Here is a 25,598-nt window from a genome sequence, read left to right as displayed (position 1 = left end):
TTGGCTCTGTCATATCCTCACATGGCCTCTCCTATCATTGCTACGCTGACGATACACAACTAATCTTCTCCTTTCCCCCTTCTGATAACCAGGTGGCGAATCGCATCTCTGCATGTCTGGCAGACATATCAGTATGGATGACGGATCACCACCTCAAGCTGAACCCTGGCAAGACGGAGCTGCTCTTCCTCCCGGGGAAGGACTGCCCGTTCCATGATCTCGCCATCACGGTTGACAACTCCGTTGTGTCCTCCTCCCAGAGTGCGAAGAGCCTTGGCGTGACCCTGGACAACACCCTGTCGTTCTCCGCTAACATCAAGGCTGTGACCCGCTCCTGCAGGTTCATGCTCTACAACATTCGGAGAGTACGACCCTGCCTTACACAGGAAGCGGCACAGGTCCTAATCCAGGCACTTGTCATCTCCCGTCTGGATTACTGCAACTCGTAGTTGGCTGGCCTCCCTGCCTGTGCCATTAAACCCTTACAACTCATCCAGAACGCCGCAGCCCGTCTGGTGTTCAACCTTCCCAAGTTCTCTCACGTCACCCCCCTCCTCCGCACACTCCACTGGCTTCCAGTTGAAGCTCGCATCCGTTACAAGACCATGGTGCTTGCCTATGGAGCAGTGAGGGGAACGGCACCTCTGTACCTTCGGGCTCTGATCAGTCCCTACACCCAAACGAGGGCATTGCGTTCATCCACCTCTGGCCTGCTGGCTCCCCTTCCTCTGCGGAAGCATAGTTCCCGCTCAGCCCAGTCAAAACTGTTCGCTGCTCTGGCACCCCAATGGTGGAACAAGCTCCCTCACGACGCCAGGACAGCGGAGTCACTCACCACCTTCCGGAGACATTTGAAACCCCACCTCTTTAAGGAATACCTGGGATAGGATAAAGTAATCCTTCTACCCCCCCCCGCCCCCCCCCAAAAAAATAATAATTGTAAAGTGGTTATCCCACTGGCTATAGGGTGAATGCACCAATTTGTGAGTCGCTCTGGATAAGAGCATCTGCTAAATGACGTAAATGTGCCCTTGAGCAAGGCACTTAACCCTAATTGCTCCTGTAAGTCTCTCTGGATAAGAGCGTCTGCTAAATGACTAAAATGTACATGTAAATGTAATGCTGTTCGGAGCTACGTGTTTGCACTCTGTTTGTTTTGTGTTTAGTGTTTACGCGTGTATGCGTAATTCTCCCTCGCCTCTTGTTTTGTCGAGGTCGTGTTACTTTTGGACATTTGACTTTGGATTATTAAAGTCTGTTGGACTTAACCTCTGTGTCCTGCGCCTGACTCCTCCACCACATCCACATCGGTTCCCTCCTGACATGTGTCAACAGAACACTGAGGGATAGAGAGCAACTGGACATGCCTAGCTCTGGAACACAGTCCTAGTGGTGCTAGCCTAGTTCACTGGTTTATTTAGCTCTTAATGAAAGAAGAGAGAAGACAACGGAGGGAAAGACAAACAGAGAGGAAAGAGAAGGGGAAGCTGCTGGTACTTTGGGAGACGATGATGAGTTTGCTGAGGTGCCAAGATAATTCACTGTAGAACAGTAGAGGACTCCCACATACTCCCGCATAACTGACAGATCTCTGCTGCTAAGAGAGGCCCACACTCTCATACAGAGAGTACACACATAGAGCGTGATTTACCCTTTGGAGTCATGCACCGTATACCCTGACTGCACATGTACATATGCACGCACGCACACACACACGCACACACACAGACAGAACTGATTTACTGGCTCCCTGAAGGCCTGATAAAACACTGTCTGCATGACCTCACTTCCTGTTGCTGCAGCCAGCGGGAGGATGGATAGACATTAACCCGCTGAGTGGTAGAGGAGATGAGGACACATACACACACATTTCCACTCAGGGTGTTTTACTGGCTGGGAATCTGCCCCCCTGACCTTTCCCGTGTCATGCTTTAGGGGAGGTGGTCTGATCCTGACCTGTGACCCCCACATTGGCCCTCGAACAAATTAAATAAATTTGTCCTTGGGGGTTAATAATGTTTTCCATCCTATCTATCTATATACAAGTTATAAAACTGAACCTCAACTCTCAGTCTTAATTACAGTTCCAGCAAGTTTAAGAGTGATGTCTGACGTGATGACATCATGAGGTTTTCCAACTTCTATCCCTCGTCGCTTAAATCATCCTTCAATTTGAATTCATCTTAAATAATTGTTTGCCCGCTGATGTCTGCCTTTTAATTATAGTATGGCTATATAGGAAATGCCTTTTTGGAAGTGTACCCCATCACTCAAGCTTGTGGCGTAAAGCGAGTTTTAGAAGATACATTTTCAGTGGACAACATTCTTCTTTAATCGGTGCAATGTGCCGAGGAGTGAGGAAATACCTGGCCACAATTCCTGGCAAGCCCTGGGAGAATCTACTTCCATATGGACCATGACTTCAGATCAGTCCTTAGCAAAGCTGCACTGTTGAAAATGGTCAGACGGTAATTACTACGAATGGCTTCTTCAAACAGGTAAGATGACAGAGGTACCGGGAGTCCAAGGCCAGACTCAGCGAGATGACGGAGCACGTGGCACCCTATTCACATTGAACTACTTTTGACCAGTGCATTATATAGAGAATAGGGGGTTGTAGGAGCTATTCATCATGTTTGTGTTCTATTGATTTAATCCCTATATTTACCTGTTTAGCACCTGACTGCCCCGCTGATTTACATTTCCCCCACATTGAATATATAAAAGGCTGCCAGGTGAATGAGAAAATTAGCTGCAATTTTTAAAGGAACCGGTTGACTTTGTCTTTTAGCTAGCTAGGTCTTTTAAATTTGCAAAAATAAAAATAAAAAGACACAATTGATGAAGGACGATGATTATGAAGACTAAATACATAAAATGTAAATGTTTGAGGACAGGGTTTTGTTCTTTCTGGATTCCACTAGAATGACGCTATTAGAGATCTCGCACATGAAGCCCTACCTAGACTGCAAGTGCCGGCATTTTTTCCTCTGGTCTAAAATAAAATATCGCAATGCCCCAGGGCAGTGATTGGGGACATTGCCCTGTGTAGGGTGTCGTCTTTCGGATGGGATGTTAAATGGGTGTCCTGACTCTCTGTGGTCACTAAAGATCCCATGGCACTTATTGTAAGAGTAGGGGTGTTAACCCCGGTGTCCTGGCTAAATTCCCAATCTGGACCCTCATACAATCATGGACACCTAATTAATATTAATATGCCATTTAGCAGACGCTTTTATCCAAAGCGACTTACAGTCATGCGTGCATAAATTTTTTTGTGTATGGGTGGTCCCGGGGATCGAACCCACTACCTTGGCGTTACAAGCGCCGTGCTCTACCAGCTGAGCTACAGAGGACCACATCCCCTGCTTCCAATTGGCTCATTCATCCCGCCTCCTCTCCCCTGTAACTATTCCCCAAGTCGTTGCTGTAAATTAGAATGTGTTCTCAGTCAACTTACCTGGTAAAATAAGGGTACAATAAAAAATACATTAAAATTGTGTGGGTGGGAACTAGTGTGCCTGAGAGCACAGACAATTTTCAACCGTTTCATATCGTACTCTTTCTGTTAGTGACAATGATTTAAGAAAATAACGAAAATAAATGGACTAAAATTATTGGATTTCTCTCTTTTATTGGATTGTGTGCAATGGAATTATCCCCAGGTCACTAGTAAGTGGCATCAATAACTTTTTGTATTTGCCACTACAAACTGGTGAGATGACAGAGAGGTACCGGGAGGCCCAGGTCAAGGCCAGACTCAGTGTAATAATTGATGGAGGAGTGGGAGCAGGAGAGGTGGCCAGAGAGGTGTCCAGAGAGGGATGGATGAGAGGGGGCAGGAGAGTGGGCCAGAGAGGGATGGAGGAGAGGGGGCAGGAGAATAGGCCAGAGAGGGATGGAGGAGAGGGATGGAGGAGTGGGAGCAGGAGAGGTGGCCAGAGAGGTGTCCAGAGAGGGATGGATGAGAGGTGGCAGGAGAGTGTGCCAGAGAGGGATGGAGGAGTGGGAGCAGGAGACGTGGCCAGAGACGGATGGAGGAGAGGGGGCAGGAGACAGCCACTGATGGGGGATGAGGGGGTAAGAGCAGTGTTGCTCATCGGAGGCGTGTACCACTGACACATACACACACACACCAGAGGAGGCTGGTAGGAGGAGCTATAGGAGGATGGGCATATTGGAATGGCTGGAATGGAATAAATGGAACGGTATCAAACACATCAAACATATGGAAACTCTTCCATTTATTCCATTCCAGCCATTACAATGAGCCTGTCCTCCTATACCTCCTCCCACCAGCCTCCTCTGACACACACGTATACATAAACACACTAGGCATTCATGCACCTAAGGGTATTCTGTTGATGCCTCTCTCTCTCTCTCGTTGCATCCAATGGCAGTGTACGCGATAAGCTAATGCAAGGAGCTGCTTGTGGATTTGCCATCTCTAACGCAGTTCCACCTCCGATTTGATAGAATCTAGCCCTTCACATTGCATTATCCAGTAACCACATCAACCTTTAATCCACATCTTATACTTTTCTCATATTTTGTGTGTTCTTTCTTCCATATGGGAATGAATGCTGACAAATAAATGCTCATATTATTTTATTGATGAAGTATTCCACTAAATGAAAGAAGATAGAAATGAACTTTTGACCAATGCTAGCTGATAATATTTACTCTTCCATATGCGTTGTGTTCTTACATCTTCTTCAGTATGAGGTCTGGGATGTACACCATGTGATTTTCTTTGCCATATGCCTTTTTCAACAGCTTTTCTCTTTCTTTCTCCCTCTGTTTCTTTTCATTATAGTTCCTTGCCACCTCGTCCAGGTGGGCTTTCACCCTCTCCTTATTCTTCCTCACTTCTTCCTTACTCTCTGCTTTTCTAGCTCTGAGCAGTTCTTTTACTTTGTTCTTCTCCAACAAGTCTCTTTCTTTCCTCTCCTTTTTCTCCTGCTTTGCCCTGACTCTCTGGGCGCGTTTAGTTTCCATCTGAAAGATAAAGTCCATACATGTTGGTCAGTGATCTGAAATATTATTATTACTCCTTCTCTAGCATGCAGTCAACTTAATCTGTTGAATCTGATAGTATAACCATTAGGAGGTGACTTATGACCTCCCTGAACTGTGACTGGTTAAATGGAGTACTGTACCTGTGTCTGCTCTTGCTCTCTGAACCTCAGGACAGTCTGCATCTGGTACAGCTTTATGTACGCCTCCTTCATCCTCTCCACCACATCCCTCTTCTCTATTGCCCATCTCTCTTTGTCCCTTTGCATTTTCTCAATTTCACTACTCTTTCTCTCCCGCTCCTCTGTAATCTTCCAGTTCTCCTTCTCCATCTCTCTCTTTTCCATCTCCCATCCCTTCTTCTCTTGTCCATTCAGGCACAGAATCCTCATCTTTTCTCTTTCCAGAGCCTCTATCGCTCTCTCCTTCTCTCTCAGCTCAATTATCCACTCCTCTGCTGCCTGCGTGCTCCTCCTCTTAATCTCCTCCTTCTCCTTCATCCATCTTTCCCCCCGTTGATCCAAGAGGCTTCGTAGGCCAGCCTTGGCCTTGGCCCATCTCCCCCTGTCCTCCTTCCAGGCTACTAGGGTCTGATTCCTCTCCTGGTCTGCTTTGGCCAAAGCTGTCTCCAAACCATTTCTTATGAGGTTCCATCCATTCCTCTCTCTCACCCTCTCCTTCCCCACCCTTTCATTCTCAGCTAACAGCCTCGTGTTCTCCACGGTCAACTTCCCTATCTTGGCCAAGTGCAGTATGTTCTGCACCTTCAGCTTTGCCATCTTGAGCTCCATATATTTTCTGTCTGACACTGCACTTTCTCTCTGTTTCTCAAACAACTCTCTCTCCAGCTTCCATTGGTAGCAGTTTACCTCAATAGAAGCCTCAGTCTCCCTTATCTGTCTCAGCAACTCTTCAATTAGCCTTTCTCTTTCTTGCTCTGGTTCCACCCTCACCTTGTTGACTTCCTCCAACACCTCTCTCTGCAGCTTCCACCGGTAGTGGTCTACCTTGTTACAAGTCTCAATCTCCTTTCTCATTCTCAGCAGCCCCTCCATTTCTCTTTGTCTTTCTATCTCTTGTTCCCCCCTCATCTTGTTGCCTTTCTCCATCTCCTCACTTTCAGTCATCTCTTTCTCCATCTCAATGACTTCTCTCTGCATCAATATGTATGGAGAAACATGTATTCCTTATTTTTTTTATTTTGTGTGAATCTTTTCCATGTCATTTTCTTAAAACTGTCTGGCCATGGCAGTTTTCCAACTTCAGTTACCTTCAGGCTAACTGGTATAATTTATTAAATGGTAATAAGTAGGCCTACCTTCACTGATTTCCTTAGAAGTCAAACACTTTTACACATTATTATGTTCTAACTCACCTCTCCTCCGCGATGTCTGTCCACTTATGAAGATTTAAAAAGATATACACTTGAGTAGTTATGGTGTGGTGAATGGATATGCTGGTTGTTTTCTTTGGTTTGGAACTTGTTGTAGCCAAGTTCTAATTCCAAATTCTATGGTTGTAGCCTAGCTTAATTGTTGAGTCATAATGAGATTGGAATGTTGGCTTGAATTCTGTATTATGGACAAAAATCTCAGAATTCTGAAGATTTTAGAATTATATTTAAAACTTATTGTTTGTCATACATTCTATATACATCATTCTAGCCCTTGGATGCTCTCTCAGAGTTATGTCTTATATTCTCAGCCCAAAAGAAATTTGGTCTATTTCAAAAATATTCAAAATAAGGATTACTTTGTAAGTATTGGTTGTCATGGTGCCGTGAGGAAGCCTAGGCAGAGAGCTCTGTTAATATGTGACCGACCCCCCCCCCCCCCCCCCCACACACACACACACACACACACACTCACTTAAAGACCTTGAAGTTTGGTTTGGAAACAACATCACTATTTGTCCTGGCAATGAAGGTCTGTCTTCTGGAACACTCATGAAAAAAGAGAATGGTTTTCGTTTAAGTTGTCCACTTTAAAAACCCTTCAGCTTCTTCTCGCTGAGTTGCTTGAGGACACGGTAGCGCTGTGGCGAGGAGGCACAAGATAGGTCCTTAAAATAACATAACTAAGGCTACTTAACACTGTAGAAACTCTGGAATCACACTTTGTTGGCATAAAGACACCCACAATCTCTCCTTCTATCTCGGTACATTCTGTGTTGCACCAACGAGTGTTCAGTCCTTGCACACCATATAATGGAGGGTGTCATTCCAAAATACCCCTTCGCTGCATTGAACCTGCTAATTACCGAGACAGTTGAACCTTAAAATGATTGAGAATGACTTTCACCACTAAATAAACTTCCACAGTTTGACAAAGACACATCAGGGGAAAACAGCTACTCGTATTAAAAACCTTTCATTATGGCGATAGCTATTTGCTGCAGTGACTGAGAGCCAATTGAGTCCCAGTATTCTCAGTGCTTCTGGGGCCTGTGCAGTGCAGGTGAATGGTGTGCGTGTGTGTATGTGTGAAATGTAGGATTGTCTGAGCACAAACAGAGCTACTTATTTTGGCAACGCATGAAGCAGAGTTAGTAAACAGCTTGAGTGATGAATGACAGGCTGCTAGGAGAGGCAGAGAACCCAAAGATCCTTCCTCACTCACACTCCCAGAAAAAGCTTTTGAGTTGCTGTGGATCCAGTGGTTTGTGTGTGTGTGTGTTTGTGTGTGTGTGTGTGTGTGTGTGTGTGTGTGTGTGTGTGTGTGTGTGTGTGTGTGTGTGTGTGTGTTTGTGTGTGTGTGTGTGTGTGTGTGTGTGTCCAGTGTGTGTTTGTGTGTTTGTGTCCAGTGTGTGTGGGGGTCCAGTGTGTGTGTCTGTATGTGTCCAATATGTGTGTGTTTGTGTGTACAGTACACATACTGGACAAACACACACACTGGACAAACACACACACACACACATACACACACACACACACACACACACTGGACACAAGCACACACACACACTGGACACACACAGACACAAACACTGCACACAAACTGGACACACAAACACACTCAAACTGGACACACACACACACACACACTGGACACACACACACACACACACTGGACACGCGCAAACACACTGGACACACACACAAAAACACACACAAACACTGGACACACACACTGGACACACACACACACACTGGACACACACACACACACTGGACACACACACACACAAAAAGAAAACACACACCGGACACACACACACTGGACCCACACACACACACACTCGACCCACACACACTGGACACACACACACACATTGGACACACACACACTGGACACACACACACTGGACACACACTGGACACACACACGGACAAACATTCTTACCACCGCTTGTACAAAGTTATATGCTGAATGTGTGTGTGAGTGTGTGTGTGTGTGTGTCCAGTGTGTGTGTGTGTGTGTGTGTGTGTGTGTGTGTGTGTGAGTTCAGGTGTATCCCTCAATGACTGTCTGTTCTTCTGCTTACTGCTACAGTGTGGAACATGGTGGAGCGAACACAATGAAACCTGGACTTAGAAAATGTGAGTGTTGACTGCTGTGAAGAATATGACTAAGAATAAGTCTTAATTCAAGTGAAGTCAAAGTCAAAGACCACTATCATTACTTACTTGGTCATATTAAATATCAGCTGTAGTTCTACAGAAGCACAAATCAGGGACACCAAAGTTTACAAAGAGTTGCTTTGACAATGTGTGTGTGTGTGGCGTGTTCCTGTTACATTAGAAATGTGTGTGTGTGTATTCAGTGTGTTTGTGTGTGTGTGTGTGTGTGTTCAGGTTGTGTGTGTGTGTGTGTTCAGGATGTGTGTGTGTGTGTTCTGTGTGTGTGTGTGTTCAGGATGTGAGTGTGAGTGTGTATCCGGTGTGTGTGTGTGTTTGTTCAGCATGTGACTGTGAGTGTGTATCCGTTGTGTGTGTGTGTGTGTGTGTGTGTGTGTGTGTGTTCAGGATGATGATGATTTCTAAAATTGTGTCTGGTTTCATCCATCAGATGTCTGTGATCTCACACAGGACCTAAACACAGTAAACAGACGCCTCTCTCTGTCTGAGGAGAACAGAAAGGTGACATGTAGGAGAGAGAAGCAGCCGTATCCTGATCACCCAGAGAGATTTGAGGGCTGTGGACAGGTGCTGTGTAGAGAGGGTCTGACTGGGCGCTGTTACTGGGAGGTAGAGGGGAGTGGGAGTGGGGCTGTTATAGGAGTGGCATATAAAGGAATCAGCAGGAGAGGAATGGGTAAGGACTGTGGGATTGGATACAATGACAAGTCCTGGAGTCTGTTCTGCTCTGGCAACAGTTACTCTGCCTGTCACAATAATAAGTCCACTACCATAGACGTCCCCTCCTCCAGCTCCCACAGAGTAGGAGTGTATCTGGACTGGCCAGCCGGCACTCTGTCCTTCTACAGAGTCTCCTCTGACACACTGACCCAACTGAACACATTCCACTCCACATTCACTAAGCCCCTCTATCCAGGGTTTCATCTTTGGGATCATGGCGCCTCAGTGTCTCTGTGTCAAACATAACATGATGTTTCACTCTAATCATGGTCATGTTCAGTAAGACACACTGGAGCAACAATGTAGAATAGCTCTCTAGTGTGTAAACATATATTGTAAATATTCATTAATACACACTTTTATTTTTCATTTTTTTATTTAACCTTTATTTAACCAGGTAAGCCAGTTGAGAGCAAGTTCTCATTTACAACTGCGACCTGGCCAAGATAAAGCAAAGCAGTATGATAAAAACAACAACACAGAGTTACATATGGGGTAAAACAAAACATAAAGTCAAAAAATACAACAGAAAATATATATACAGTGTGTGCAAATGTAGTAAGTTATGGAGGTAAGGCAATAAATAGGCCATAGTGCAAAATAATTACAATTAGTATTAACACTGGAATGCTAGATGTGCAAAAGATGATGTGCAAATAGAGATACTGGGGGTGCAAATTAGCAAAATAAATAACAATATGGGGATGAGGTAGTTGGGTGGGCTAATTTCAGAAAGGCTGTGTACAGGTGCAGTGATCTGTAAGGTGCTCTGACAACTGATGCTTAAAGTTAGTGAGGGAGATAAGAGTCTCCAGCTTCAGAGATTTATGCAGTTCGTTCCAGTCATTGGCAGCAGAGAACTGGAAGGAATGGCGGCCAAAGGAGGTGTTGGCTTTGGGGATGACCAGTGAGATATACCTGCTGGAGCGCAGACTACGGGTGGGTGTTGCTATGGTGACCAGTGAGCTAAGATAAGACGAAGATTTGCCTAGCAGTGATTTATAGATGGCCTGGAGCCAGTGGGTTTGGCGACGAATATGTAGTGAGGACCATTGAAGTTGACAGACATTGTCAACTAGAGTCATTCAGTAATAGAATGAATCACCATACTGTGTTGTAAAAACTGGTTTCATTTAGAAATCATTGATCTTGTTGTTATTGGGCTTCTTGGAGTTTGTAAATATTGTTGTCTGCATAATGTTTATTTGTCAAATTCTTGACACAACAATCTTGTTTCTGTATGAACTCAATTCCACTGAATGAAATGTACATGTGACAGATTTGACTAATAAAGGTTCATCAAACAGATGAAAGAAGAGGTTGAAATGTTGTCATATTGATCAGAATATGGCAGGACAGGAAATGGAATACAGTACTAGGGGTTGTGTTCAGTCCATAGAAATGGGTCTTATTCAGGTGAAGAGGAAGGCTTGATGTCACATGTCTCTCCCTCTCCCCCTCTCTGGCGCTAGACGTCACCGGTCTACTAACCACCGGTCCTGGCAACCCATCATTAGACACACCTGGCAACCTTCATTACTCACACCTGCTCCTCAACATTACACACACCTGGCAACCTTCATTACTCACACCTGCTCCTCAACATTACACACACCTGGCAACCTTCATTACTCACACCTGCTCCTCAACATTAGACACACCTGGCAACCTTCATTACTCACACCTTCTCCTCAACATTACACACACCTGGCAACATTCATTACTCACACCTGCTCCTCAACATTACACACACCTGGCAACCTTCATTACTCACACCTGCTCCTCAACATTACACACACCTGGCAACCTTCATTACTCACACCTACTCCTCAACATCAGACACACCTGGCAACCTTCATTATTCACACCTGCTCCTCAACATTAGACTCACCTGGCAACCTTCATTACTAACACCTGCTCCTCACCATTAGACACACCTGGCAACCTTCATTACTCACACCTGCTCCTCAACATTAGAAACACCTGGCAACCTTCATTACACACATCTGGCAACCTTCATTACTCACACCTGCTCCTCAACATTACACACATCTGGAAACCTTCAGTACTCACACCTGCTCCTCAACATTAGACACACCTGGCAACCTTGATTACTCACACCTGCCCCTCAACATTAGACACACCTGGCAACCTTCATTACTCACACCTACCCCTCAACATTAGACACACCTGGCAACCTTCATTACTCACACCTGCTCCTCAACATTACACACACCTGGCAACCTTCATTACTCACACCTGTTCCTCAACATTACACACACCTGGCAACCTGCATTACTCACACCTTCTCCTCAACATTAGACACACCTGGCAACCTTCATTACTCACACCTGCTCCTCAACATTACACACACCTGGCAACCTTCATTACTCACACCTACTCCTCAAAATTAGACACACCTGGCAACCTTCATTACTCACACCTGTTCCTCAACATTACACACACATGGCAACCTGCAATACTCATACCTTCTCCTCAACATTACACACACCTGGCAACCTTCATTACTCACACCTGTTCCTCAACATTACACACACCTGGCAACCTGCATTACTCACACCTGCTCCTCAACATTAGACACACCTGGCAAACTTCATTACTCACACCTTCTCCTCAACATTGCACACACCTGGCAACCTTCATTACTCACACCTGCTCCTCAACATTAGACACACCTGGCAACCTTCATTACTCACACCTTCTCCTCAACATTAGACACACCTGGCAACCTGCATTACTCACACCTGCTCCTCAACATTGCACACCTGGCAACCTTCATTACTCACACCTGCTCCTCAACATTAGACACACCTGGCAACCTTCATTACTGACACCTGCTCCTCAACATTACACACACCTGGCAACCTTCATTACTCACACCTGCTCCTCAACATTAGACACACCTGGCAACCTTCATTACTGACACCTGCTCCTCAACATCTCCTCTCTGATGACTTCCCCTTTATCCAGCACTCTGTTGGACGGGGTACCACCACTCAACAAACCCTGGAACTCTTCTGAACGCTAAGAAGACAAACTGACTTAAGCAATAAGGCCCTAGGGGGTGTGGTATATGGCCAATATACCACGGCTAAGGGCTGTTCTTACGCACGACGCAACGCGGATATTGGCAATATACCACAAACCCCTGAGGTGCCTTATTGCTATTATAAACTGGTTACCAATGTAATTAGAGCAGTAAAAATAAATGTTTTGTCATACCCTTGGTATGATTGGCTTTCAGCCAATCAGCATTCAGGGCTCGAACCACCCAGTTTATAATGAAGCATATATCACTCGTCAGCCTATCCCTCTGTGCTGGCACAGATCTACTCCTTACAGGAATCCTCTCAGGATGCCTCACCCTTGACCCTTGACCCATCCTCCTCTACTCTCTTCACTGCCTCAGCATAAGACACCTTCTGCACTACTCTGACTCTGGCCACCTCAACCTGCCTCTCTCGCACCGGACACTTCCGATCCCCAGCAACAGGGGCTGCCCTACAGTTGGCACACACAACTTTATCCCCCAAACTACCCAATCCTCTGTCCCACGCCCTCCTGCACACTTCCCACGTCTTGGAATCTCCCTCCTACACCCTGCTGTGACATGCCCATAACCGTTGCTCCTGAAACAGGGCAGTGGATTCGGCACAAAAGCTCTAACAGGATAACTTCTATATCCAAACATGACTTTGTCGGGTAAATACTCGGACTAAAAACTCAAAAGAACTGACAGTGACTCCTCTGTTTCACCACGCTCACCACCGGGTCTGCGTCCCACCAAACGGCATGCTCACCACCGGGTCTGCGTCGCAACAAACGGCAGGCAATACAAACACCAGGAATCTTCAACTTCAATTGCTCCACCTCCACTCTTAACACTACCCCAGAAATCACTCCTTTCAATGGTGTCCTGTTCCTAAGAGCAAAGCAAGAAACGGATCTTAACCCAAGTTCCGTGACACTGAGTGCCCGCTCCCTCTGGGCTGAAGAAACACAAACAACTATCACAAGTCCACTATGGGTTTCCCTCACTGATTCAAATGCACCCAACTCCTTTCCCACCCTGAAACTACAACTGGATCAGCCGAAAAGAAAGGATCCACTCTCTCCAAAAATGTCACTCCTACTGGACCAGATTCTTCTTTATCAGGTCCATCGATGCAAGGCTCGGACTCCAAGCTCTTCACAACACCTTCCACCTCACTTAACTCTCCCTCATTCACTTCCATTTCCCCTCCAGAACTCAGTCTGGCATACAGCTCACTCTGTTTGGACTTGACAACCACTTGACAACACAATCTGTCTTTTTTTATTTTCCTCCATATTCAGATTGACTCAACGTCTCTCTCTTCATCCTGTTCTTCCTCTCTTTTCCCCTCCATTCCTCCTCCCAAATACAATTAAACGATTTCTTGTAAAAGTACTAGACTTTTCCCAATATAAATATCTTTCTTGCCTCCTCAAGCGACGACATCTATCAAAAAGCCAGCGTCCACTGAGTTTACCAATTCCAAACTCCCGACCCAGCCTCCCCAATCTTCTATCCATCCTGTTGATAAAGATCTCTTTATCCATCCTCTGGCTGCTTTATAAGGAAATGGAGACTTTTTCTCGTTTAATTCACATTTTCTACCCATTTCTTGTGTTCTGACAAACCAAACCAGGTTGTAAAATACAAACCAACTGAAGGAGACTATCCAAAAACTGTATTTTAAAAAAAGTAACCAAATCCCACTGGTCCGGGTACCGTTTCATCTGGCAACTAGCGATGCCCATTCCACTATGCACCTGGGGTTATGGTACTGTTTCATCTGGCAACTAGCGATGCCCATTCCACTATGCACCTGAGGTTATGGTACTGTTTCATCTGTCAACTAGCGATGCCCATTCCACTATGCACCTGGGGTTATGGTACTGTTTCATCTGGCAACTAGCGATGCCCATTCCACTATGCACCTGAGGTTATGGTACTGTTTCATCTGGCAACTAGCGATGCCCATTCCACTATGCACCTGAGGTTATGGTACTGTTTCATCTGTCAACTAGCGATGCCCATTCCACTATGCACCTGAGGTTATGGTACTGTTTCATCTGGCAACTAGCGATGCCCATTCCATTATGCACCTGAGGTTATGGTACTGTTTCATCTGGCAACTAGCGATGCCCATTCCACTATGCACCTGGGGTTATGGTACTGTTTCATCTGTCAACTAGCGATGCTCATTCCACTATGCACCTGAGGTTATGGCAGGTAGCCTATATCTAGGCTACAATAGCAGCCAACAGTTAGTAGGACACATTGTTATGTTCCAGTGTGGTATGAGGGGAAATGGCTTAGCCTCAGGCTTAGGTTCAGCACCAGGTCCATTATCAGATCCGACCCAAATGATTGAGTCATTGAAACCCATGTCACCTTCAAACGCCTTCACACACAGCACTCCCTTAATGGGTTTGAGAAGGGTCAGGGCTTGACTGTTGAACGTGAGCTCAAGGTCAGCTCTTTAGTTGGCCAAACTCTCTTTATTAATTACTATTGTTAGTGTTGTTTTTATCTCACAACGTCGCTGGTGCATTGCATCAGTCAAGGTTGTGTGTATAGGGCTATTCTTTCTGATATCCACCTTTCATACAGAATGGCTCCTGGCTCCACCTGTAAGCTTTGTCCTAGCTGTAAAACTTCAATACGAGTAGTGTCAAAGAAATGCTAGTTCTGTGGTACAGCTAAAGGTAATGTTAGAGGACAAAGAAATGAAGGAAACATATGAATGGGCAAATAAGAAAATGAAAGAAAGAAGATATGAACCTTGGTTAATGCAGCAAACAAGCTGGTCCACTTTATTACGTTTTCCTCTAAAAATATTTCTGCATTTCCAGCGTTGGGAAATTATAGGTCCCTATGCACTTATTTTTAATTGTTTCATTTAAGACGGTATATCTAAATGTCATTATTTGACTGATATGTGTTGTTTCTGGAACTGATTTAGTCATTAATGATTCCAGGTACATAGGATTGTACCCCCTGCTACTCCTCAGCAAGAGGAAGAAGGATAACATTTAGTCGTCGCTCATCAGGTACGGGGTGTGTCTGTGTGTGTCTGTGTGACCCCTGATGTATACCTAGAGTTAAAGGACTAGTCATCACAATGGGATGATGAATCAGACGTCAATGGCAGCGATCCAAAGGTTATATGAGGCAATTGTGAAAGGTATTTGGACAGAAATATGCGTCTGTCTATCTAAAAATCTTATCCTTCAACCACCACATCTGTCAGACTGTAAAAACCTAATTATTCCACTTACGCAATATGTGACTTGTTTCAGGAAACTAGGCATATGTCGCGCGTCACTAGTTCACAGGAGAGGCATTTGAACGTAAACTTTTTTTAAAATCGAAATGCGTTTTTGGGCAGAAATTAACTTTCATGTGCCTTAATAACAAACTAGTATGCCATCTGTAAAAAAAAATACAATTGTTAAATTACGAGCCTAGTTGGTTTAGCCTTGGAAAAAGACAGGAACCTTCCCGCTAGCCATGATTGGCTGAGATAATGGATGGGCTGGACATGCCGAGAGATGAGTTTGGATTGGTCTGCCATGTAGCACGGCTCTCTCTATAACATGAGCTGGTAAGTATGTGTAGGTAATCCTTTCTAACGTGGCTTTTAAAAATATATATATCATGTAGAACTGCAACTTGTTGCTCTCCACTTTATGGAGGAACAAGTTTTGAAATCAGTGGAATGCTCGGTGGAAGCAGAGTATGACAGCTAAGGAGATGGAGAAAATTCTCGCTTTTGATTGCAAATATGCAGAGGGAGTTGAAAAGAGAACACAAAAGGCTGTTGTATAAAACACTTGTCTCCGGATTACATCTTCAAACTAAGGGCAACCATGGCATCCGTGACAGAGAGGGAGAAGCGTTCAGTAAATAAAAACAGAACTATAAGTATTCAGACCCTTTACTCAGTACTTTGTTTAAGCACCTTTGGCAGTGATTACAGCCTCAAGTCTTCTTGGGTATGACGCTACAAACTTGGCACACCTGTTTTTGGGGAGTTTCTCCCATTCTTCTCTGCAGATCCTCTCAGGCTCGGTCAGGTTGGATGGGGAGCGTCGCTGCACAGCTATTTTCAGCTCTCTCCAGAGATGTGGTTCATTTGATCGGGTTCAAGTCCGGGCTCTGGCTGGGCCACTCAAGGACATTCAGAGACTTGTCCCGAAGCCACTCCTGCGTTGTCTGGGATGTGTGCTTAGGGTCGTTGTCCTGTTGGAAGGCGAACCTTCACTCCAGTCTGAGGTCCTGAGTGCTATGGAGCAGGTTGTCATCCCAGATCTCTCTGTACTTTGCTCCGTTCATCTTTCCCTTGATCCTGACTAGTCTCCCATCCCCACAGCATGATGCTGCCACCACCATGCTTCACCGTAGGGATGATGTCAGGTTTCCTCCAGACTTGACGCTTTGGCATTCAGGCCAAAGAGTTCAAGCTTGGTTTCATCAGACCATAGAATCTTGTTTCTCATGGTCTGAGAGTCCTTTAGATGCCTTTTAGCAAACTCCAAGCGGGCTGTCATGTGCCTTTTACTGAGGAGGGGCTTCCGTCTGGCCACTCTACCATAAAGGCCAGATTGGTGGAGTGCTGCAGAGACGGTTGTCCTTCTGGAAGGTTCTCGCATCTCCACAGAGGATCTCTGGAGCTCTGTCAGAGTGACCATCGGGTTCTTGGTCACCTCCCTTACCAAGGCCCTTCTCCCCCGATTGCTCAGTTTGGCCGGGCGGCCAGCTCTAGGAAGAGTCTTGGTGGTTCCACACTTCTTCCATTTAAGAATGATGGAGGTCACTGTGTTCTTTTGGGACCTTCAATGCTGCAGAAATGTTTTGGTACCCTTCCCCAGATCTGTGCCTTCGACACAATCCTGTCTCGGAGCTCTACGGACAATTCCTTCGACCTCATGGCTTGGTTTTTGCTCTGACATGCAATGTCAACTGTGGGATCTTATATAGACAGGTGTATGCCTTTCCAAATCATGTCCAATCAATTTAATTTACCACATGTGGACTCCAAACAAGTTGTAGAAACATCCCAAGGATGATCAATGGAAACAGGATGCAAATGAGCTCAATTTTGAGTCTCATAGCAAATGGTCTGAATACTTATGTAAATAAGGTATTTCAGTTTTTAAATTTGAATACATTTGAAAACATTTCTAAAACCCTGTTTTCACTTTGTCATTACGGGGTATTGTGTGTAGATTGATGAGGAAAAACCTTAATTTAATCAATTTTAGAATAAGGCTGTAACGTAACAAAATGTGGAAAAAGTCTAGGGGTCTGAATACTTTGTTTATTCATAAGTCTTATTGATGTCAATAACTTTAATGTTTTTAATCAATGAACACAAAAATGCCTGTGATTGATGATCCCCTACTTAGCAGGAGGCTGGCATAGTCTAAGGCTAGGTGGAGATGTAAAGTTAATACTGCTAATGACTGGCACTTGATTCATGTTCAGATGGGGGTGATTGAAATACTTTATTTATTGTTTCAGTGTCCAGTGCATCCGGAGGCAAACCATTTTCCCCATTCTAGAAATGATTGCCAATAGAACTTCCAAGGAGGTAAGTCATCTGCAGTACATTGAAATGATTGCCAATAGAACTTCCAAGGAGGTAAGTCATCTACAGTACATTGAAATGATTGCCAATAGAACTTCCAAGGAGGTAAGTCATCTGCAGTACATTGAAATGATTGCCAATAGAACTTCCAAGGAGGTAAGTCATCTGCAGTACATTGAAATGATTGTAACTGTACTTACTGAGCCTTTACAAGTCCTTTATTAACACACTGATGTAACCGTCTGTAGCGTGGGCTAAATATTTTTTTTCAGCCTCCCCACAATTATTTTCATAATTCTTCAAACTCTGTCAAGATGTTTGGGATCATGACAGCAGTTTCAAGTCTTACCATGGATTTTCAATGAGATTTAAGTCGAAAATCTAACTTGGCCACTCAGGAACATTCACTGTCTTCTTGGTAAGCAACTTAGATTTGGCTTTGCGTTGTAGGTTATTGTCTTGCTGAAATGTGTATTCCTCTCCCAGTGTCTCAGGAATGTGTTATGTTGGATTTGCCCCAAACATAAGGCTTTGCATTTAGGCCAAAACGTGTATTCCTGTCACGCCCTGGCTCTGGGGACACTGTTATGTTGAGCCAGGGTGTGTAGATCTATGGGTTTTGTTTCTATGGGTGTTTATTTCTATGTTGGCGAGAGTGACTCCCAATCAGAGGCAACGAGTGTCAGCTGTCGTGGGTTGTCTCTGATTGGGAGCCATATTTAACTGTCTGTGTTTCATTCGGGTTTGTGGGATTTTGTTCGTGTTTGGTTTGTTTATTGACCATTGACTGTCACGTCATCGTTTTGTTGTTTTGGTCGTGTGATCATTTATTAAATAAATATGTTCACATTCAACGCTGCGCCTTGGTCCTCCTCTATGAATGACGATCGTGACAGAAAATCCCACAAAGACTGGACCAAGCAGCATGTCCAGGAGCCATCGCCAGGGAGATCTCTAGCAGATCTCCTTCGCCTCCTCGACTGGGTCAAGCCGGGTGAGGAAGAGAAGGGATTGACATGGAAGCAGAAGGGCGAAAGGCTGGCGAGGGACATGGAGACATGGTCCACGGGTAGGAGAGACGCCCAGAATTTTTTTAGGGGGGGGGCTAACGCCGTGGACGACGGGCCAGCAGGAGACCGCGGCAGAGCGGCCCAGCGGGTTGGCAGAGGAGGCCGCCAGGTTACGGGGGCCACTGGTCGAAGAGGGGATGGAAGGTGTAGAGGCACGGCGAGAGGTACTGGCGTGTGTTGCCAGTCCGGTCCGGCCTGTTCCTGATCCCCACGTAGGGCCAGTGGTGTGTGTTCCCAGTACGGTCCGGCCTGTTCCTGCCACTCGCACCAAGTCTACGGTGCGCGTCGCCAGCCCAGTCCGGCCCATTCTTGCTCCCCGCACCAAGTCAAGGGTGCGCTTCGACAGCCCGGCTCGGCCCGTTCCTGCTCCCCGCACCAAGTCAGGGGTGCGCTTCGACAGCCCGGCTCGGCCCGTTCCTGCTCCCCGCACCAAGTCAGGGGTGCGCTTCGACAGCCCGGTTCGGCCCGCTCCTGCTCCCCACACCAAGCCAGTGGTGTGCGTCATCAGCCCGGCTCGGCCCATTCCTGTTCACCGCACCAAGTCAGGGGTGCGCTTCGACAGCCCGGTTCGGCCCGCTCCTGCTCCCCACACCAAGCCAGTGGTGTGCGTCGTCAGTCCGGCACGGCCCGTGCCTGTTCCACCGGTGGCTGGTCCGGCACCGGTCAGATGCTTCACGCCGGAGCTAGAGCAATCCGCTCCACCAGTGTGCAGTCCAGCTCCGGCCAGCAGGGCCAGACCGGACCAGGGGTACTTTGGGGGGTTGGAGAGGGAGCGGGGATCAGGCCCGGAGCCGGATCCGCCGCCTAGGCGGAGTGCGCACCCGGTCCCTCCCCTGTGGGTTTTGGTTGACGCGGTCGGAGTCCGCGCCTTTAGGGGGGGGTACTGTCACGCCCTGGCTCTGGGGACACTGTTATGTTGAGCCAGGGTGTGTAGATCTATGGGTTTTGTTTCTATGGGTGTTTATTTCTATGTTGGCCAGAGTGACTCCCAATCAGAGGCAACGAGTGTCAGCTGTCGTGGGTTGTCTCTGATTGGGAGCCATATTTAACTGTCTGTGTTTCATTCGGGTTTGTGGGATTCTGTTCGTGTTTGGTTTGTTTATTGACCATTGACTGTCACGTCATCGTTTTGTTGTTTTGGTCGTGTGATCATTTATTAAATAAATATGTTCACATTCAACGCTGCGCCTTGGTCCTCCTCTATGAATGACGATCGTGACAATTCCTTTGCAGGGTGTTTCTTGCAGTATTACTTTAGTTCCTTGTTGTACCAGATGCATGTTTGGGAGTATTTCTATTCTGTATATTTCTATCCTTCTTTTCAATCTATCATCAAAGTCAGTATTGTGGAGTCACTACAATGTTGTTGATCCATCCTCATTTTTCTCCCATCACAGCCATTGAACTCTGTAACTGTTTTAAAATCACCAATGGCCTCATGGTAACATCCCTGAGCAGTTTCATTCCTGTCCTGCAGCTCAGTTCAGAAGGACGACTGTATCTTTAATGTGTCTGGGTGGTTTAATACATATTTATTAACTTGACCATGCTTAAAGAGCTATTCAGTGTCTGATTTGTTATTGTTACCCATCAACCAATCACTGCCCTTCTTTATGAGGCTTTCGAAAAGCTCCCTGGTCTTTGTAGTTTAATCTGTGCTTGAAATTCAATACTTGACTGAGGGACCTTACAAATAATAATAATAATAATAATAAGCCATTTAGCAGACGCTTTTATCCAAAGCGACTTACAGTCATGCGTGCATAAATTTTTTTGTGTATGGGTGGTCCCGGGGATCGAACCCACTACCTTGGCGTTACAAGCGCCGTGCTCTACCAGCTGAGCTACCAGCTGAGCTACAGATGCTATATGTATGGGGGACAGAGGAAGGGGTAGTCATTCAAAAATCATATCAACCACTATTATTTCACAGAGTGAGTCCAGGTAACTTATTATGTGATTTGTTAAGTCAAATCTTACTCCTGAACTAATTTAAGCTTAAACAAAAGGGCTGAATACTTATGCAATGACTATATCTAATTTGTATTCATCTTTTTAAAACAAAAATATCTTCCACTTTGACATTACAATTTAATCTGACTTTGTAACACAATAAAATATGAAGAAATCCAAGGGGTCTGAATACTTTAGCAAGACACAGTAGTTTAAAACAAATACAGTATTTGAGAGGAGAAGAAGGCGTCAGACCGACGTGAGACAAGGTGCAACCAAAAATCATAAAACCCCTTGTAAGGAATAGGTCCACAACTTGCTCACGATTAAATATTGAATTATTTATTTGCAATTTCTGCTTAAAAACTTTACTTTACTTTTTATGTTTTCTTGCTAGTCTTACAGTGGCAAGACAAGGGACAATGACTGGATCAAGGCCGAGGACTGGGTTTCTCCAGTTTAATCTATACTTTACGCACAAATGTATTGCTCACCCTCCCTTCACATTTATCACAGTCAATCGTGAATGATATGGTAAATTCTTCATGATTTACCGGTGAAACGTTCCTGGAGCATATGCATGCCAACCAATGTCCCCTCTAAGCTGTGCACTTCCTCCAGGACTGCCGCACAGAAGAAATGCCTTGTGTTGTTAACATGTTAGTTTTTTATATATAAATAAATGTGGGACACAAAAAAAGTCAGTGTAGAACACCGTTGCCCATCATGCATTGCTCTAATAACTTTCAAAAGGTTGTTCTGAAGTTTGCCCCCAGAAAATGTATTTTCCTATGAATTAAGACACATGAAAATGTGTGTATTTTCATATGAATTAAGACACACAAAAACTCACAAAAACACACAAAATCTGCTAAAATACTTTTTGTACATATTTGCACGAATTGAGTGTGAGATTGTGTTGCAACACACATATCGGCTACTGTAGGGTATCCTGTATCATAGAAATCAAAAGCTACTTCCTCCACGACTGCTGTGCAGAAGAAATGCCTTGTGTTGTTAACGTGTTTGTTTTATATATATATATATATACATATAGGCTACTGTAGGGTATCCTGTATCATAGAAATCAAAAGCTACTTCCTCCACGACTGCTGTGCAGAAGAAATGCCTTGTGTTGTTAACATGTTTGTTTTATATATATATATATATACATATAGGCTACTGTAGGGTATCCTGTATCATAGAAATCAAAAGCTACTTCCTCCACGACTGCTGCGCAGAAGAAATGCCTTGTGTTGTTAACATGTTTGTTTTATATATATATATATATACATATAGGCTACTGTAGGGTATCCTGTATCATAGAAATCAAAAGATACTTACTCCAGGACTGCTGCGCAGAAGAAATGCCATGCTGCACAGAGACGCAAGAGATTGAACTTCACTGCGTTTGCCCCATTCGTTTGCACTATATTACAGATCAACCTTTTTTCTGTGATCGAATCAACATTATATCTGCCCTTTTTTAAAGCAACAAACCAAAACAAATATAACTTTGTAAGACTGAGTGTGTGATTTAGTTGTAGGCAGAGCCAGAGCGCAACGGAGTAGAATTCTATTGGCGGGATCAGCTCAGATCGGAGCACATTTGTCGACATTCTTTTCTAGCGAGTTATTATCCCCGTTATAGATAAGTACAGGTCGGCAATGAGGAGTTACTGCTCCCTACAAGAGCACAAAACGTCTAGGCTACATTTCAAGCTGTCTTTGAAAAGCCAGTCAGGGAAAAAGCTTATGTCTTAATTAAAGGGGCAGTGTTGTATTTTGAGACATTGTCTAATTCTCTGTCTGGTAATAATAATTAATTGTATTTTGTAAAGTGGTTTCTTGCATCATACAACACAAAACAATGCAATTTACAATCAGCTATTTGGCCCATGGAGTTACAGACCAAGTAAGAAATAATTAATTTCAAGCCCTTCATAATGTGAAAACGTTTTTAAAAGGTCAGAGAGATGCTTCCAAGTCAATCTAATGGGATGAATGTTCAACCCCATTTAAATCACCATAAGGTCTATATAGTACCTTTAAGTTAAGACCTCACAGATCTGTTCATGGCAAAGCAGTTCATTTAATGATGTTAATTGATTCTTAAAGAATATAACTTATAAATCATGAGCCTCATCTTGAGGAGTCACCTGTGACAGTATTCATAAAGAGTAGGAGTACTGATCTGGGATCAGTTTAGCCTTTTAGATCATAATGAAACAGATTAAATGGACAGGGGGGACCTGATCCTAGATCAGCACTCCTCCTCTGGGAAACTGCATGTATGAAACCGAACACATAGTCGTAGTCTAGTTACAGCAGGTGGTTACTGCCATCTAGTGGAAGATACCAATAAAACACTTTATTATCAGGATAGGGAGATGGCTGAGCTGAAACTGAAAGTACAGGATCCATTTGGAGATGACAGAGCAGAAAACACTATATGGAGAGAACTGAATAATAAAGTAAGTATTTCTGAACAATAATCTGAACAATAATCTATTCTAATGGACAGAGTAAGAGAATGAATACCTGGAATGAGATATAAGGTAGACTATTATACATGTTATTTAGATTGTCATTATGGAGACACCTATTTTACAACCCTTATTCCATGAAACATATTAACGCTGTAGAACTGATGCACATCAAGAAATAAGGTGACAAATCACAGGAAAACTACTTTAGGCGGTCTAGAGCACGTTAGATACATTCTGTCGGAGGTGGTTTAAACTGCATTCTAATGTCGACTTTGCTTATGGAAAACCATATCATGCCAAGGTTTTTACACATGCTCAGGTCTTGTGTTTCATTCTTGGGTTTTGTTATCAGCAAAACGTCTGGTGAAGATGGTGCAGGAGCTTTTCAATGATATGGTTTGATGTTTATCTCAGGGTTTCTCAATCCTTTTGTTCTTGCCCAGGACTTACACACCTGATTCAACTAATCATCAAATATTTTAAGACAGTTTATTTGAGGACTGTTAACAATTATTATAGGCCTACAGTAAATCGTTTTTTGGAGAGAAAAAAACACAACTAAACCTGGTTTCGAGTAAATTATAAGTTTAGCTAAAATAATTTAAGAGATGTCTTGAAGAAGGACTATAAAAAAAATTGAAGCAAGCTTTGGCACAATGTCAGGAGTTACTGCAATCACATGCAACTGACTGTTAGTGCCACCCTCTGGTTACTATTGGTATATAAACGGGTGAGGCCATGACTGCAGTTGAAACTGAAAATAACAAAGTATCTGTACAGGGGCCATTTTGAGATGACAGAGCAGCTCATAGTTTAATCTCTAAACTGCAACGCAGTTTGAAAGTAAAGTGAGTATTTCAGGTTAATAATCTAGAATAAAGGGAACATTTGGAATTCACCAAACTAGTGTTGGAGTGCTGCTGGGCCATTCCTACCATGCAGAGCCTTTTCTGGCCCCAGGAAATATCACTTCTTCTTTAGTGTAAAATGTGTATTCCAAAAGGCTTTAAATATAAAGTCAGGTGTCCTTTACCTGAAACTGGAGGCGAAAGAAACGCACACCTGTTTAGGAGAGGTGCTGGCTAGCAGAGTAGCACACCTGTTTAGGAGAGGTGCTGGCTAGCAGAGTAGAACACCTGTTTAGGAGAGGTGCTGGCTAACAGAGGAGAACACCTGTTTAGGAGAGGTGCTGGGTAGCAGAGTAGAACACCTGTTTAGGAGAGGTGCTGGCTAACAGAGTAGAACACCTGTTTAGGAGAGGTGCTGGGTAACAGAGGAGAACACCTGTTTAGGAGAGGTGCTGGGTAGCAGAGGAGAACACTTGTTTAGGAGAGGTGCTGGCTAACAGAGTAGAACACCTGTTTAGGAGAGGTGCTGGCTAACAGAGTAGAACACCTGTTTAGGAGAGGTGCTGGTAACAGAGTAGAACACCTGTTTAGGAGAGGTGCTGGCTAGCAGAGTAGAACACCTGTTTAGGAGAGGTGCTGGGTAACAGAGTAGAACACCTGTTTAGGAGAGGTGCTGGCTAACAGAGGAGAACACCTGTTTAGGAGAGGTGCTGGGTAACAGAGTAGAACACCTGTTTAGGAGAGGTGCTGGCTAGCAGAGGAGAACACCTGTTTAGGAGAGGTGCTGGCTAGCAGAGTAGAACACCTGTTTAGGAGAGGTGCTGGCTAACAGAGTAGAACACCTGTTTAGGAGAGGTGCTGGGTAACAGAGGAGAACACCTGTTTAGGAGAGGTGCTGGCTAACAGAGTAGAACACCTGTTTAGGAGAGGTGCTGGGTAACAGAGGAGAACACTTGTAAAATAAAAGGAGAGCCTTAAACTCTATGATCTCAGATGAAATAATGTAATAACCTGATAACCAACGTTTCAACAGACAGCAGTCGTCATCATTTACCTTAAAAATACCAAAATATGGATCCTGAAAGGGAATTTTATGCATTTTTGTCAGAAGATGTAAGTCTATTGTAGTGTCGAGTCAAATATTGCTAATAATGCTGTAACAAAGGAGTCCGCTTATACTGAACTTTGATCATAAGTTTTATTCATATCACAAGATTTCAGCATAAGTGTACAGATGTATATATCATCCGGAGAGCAGTGTTTCCCAAATTGCAATGTCTGCTCTA

The 25,598-nt window shown here is 44.5% G+C and overlaps 1 protein-coding gene across 1 annotated transcript in view; it reads left to right on the top strand.

Annotated features, from left to right (window-relative positions):
• Positions 1–2,481: 2,481 nt before the first annotated feature.
• The window catches only part of LOC311114826 (NLR family CARD domain-containing protein 3-like), a gene marked incomplete at its 5' end in the record, with an annotated part of 35,906 nt that continues 12,789 nt past the window's right edge, over positions 2,482–25,598 (top strand). The window contains one exon of the mRNA XM_084190058.1: positions 2,482–2,498. Coding sequence (XP_084046184.1) covers positions 2,482–2,498 — 17 coding nt within the window. The remainder of the gene's footprint in view (positions 2,499–25,598) is intronic.

Source organism: Coregonus lavaretus (genome assembly GCF_964263955.1).
Source record: "Coregonus lavaretus genome assembly, contig: HAP1_SCAFFOLD_233, whole genome shotgun sequence".
In the NCBI taxonomy this organism is placed as follows: Eukaryota; Metazoa; Chordata; class Actinopteri; order Salmoniformes; family Salmonidae; genus Coregonus; species Coregonus lavaretus.
Note: the sequence above shows the minus strand (reverse complement) of the source record. Positions and strands in the feature narration are given on the sequence as shown.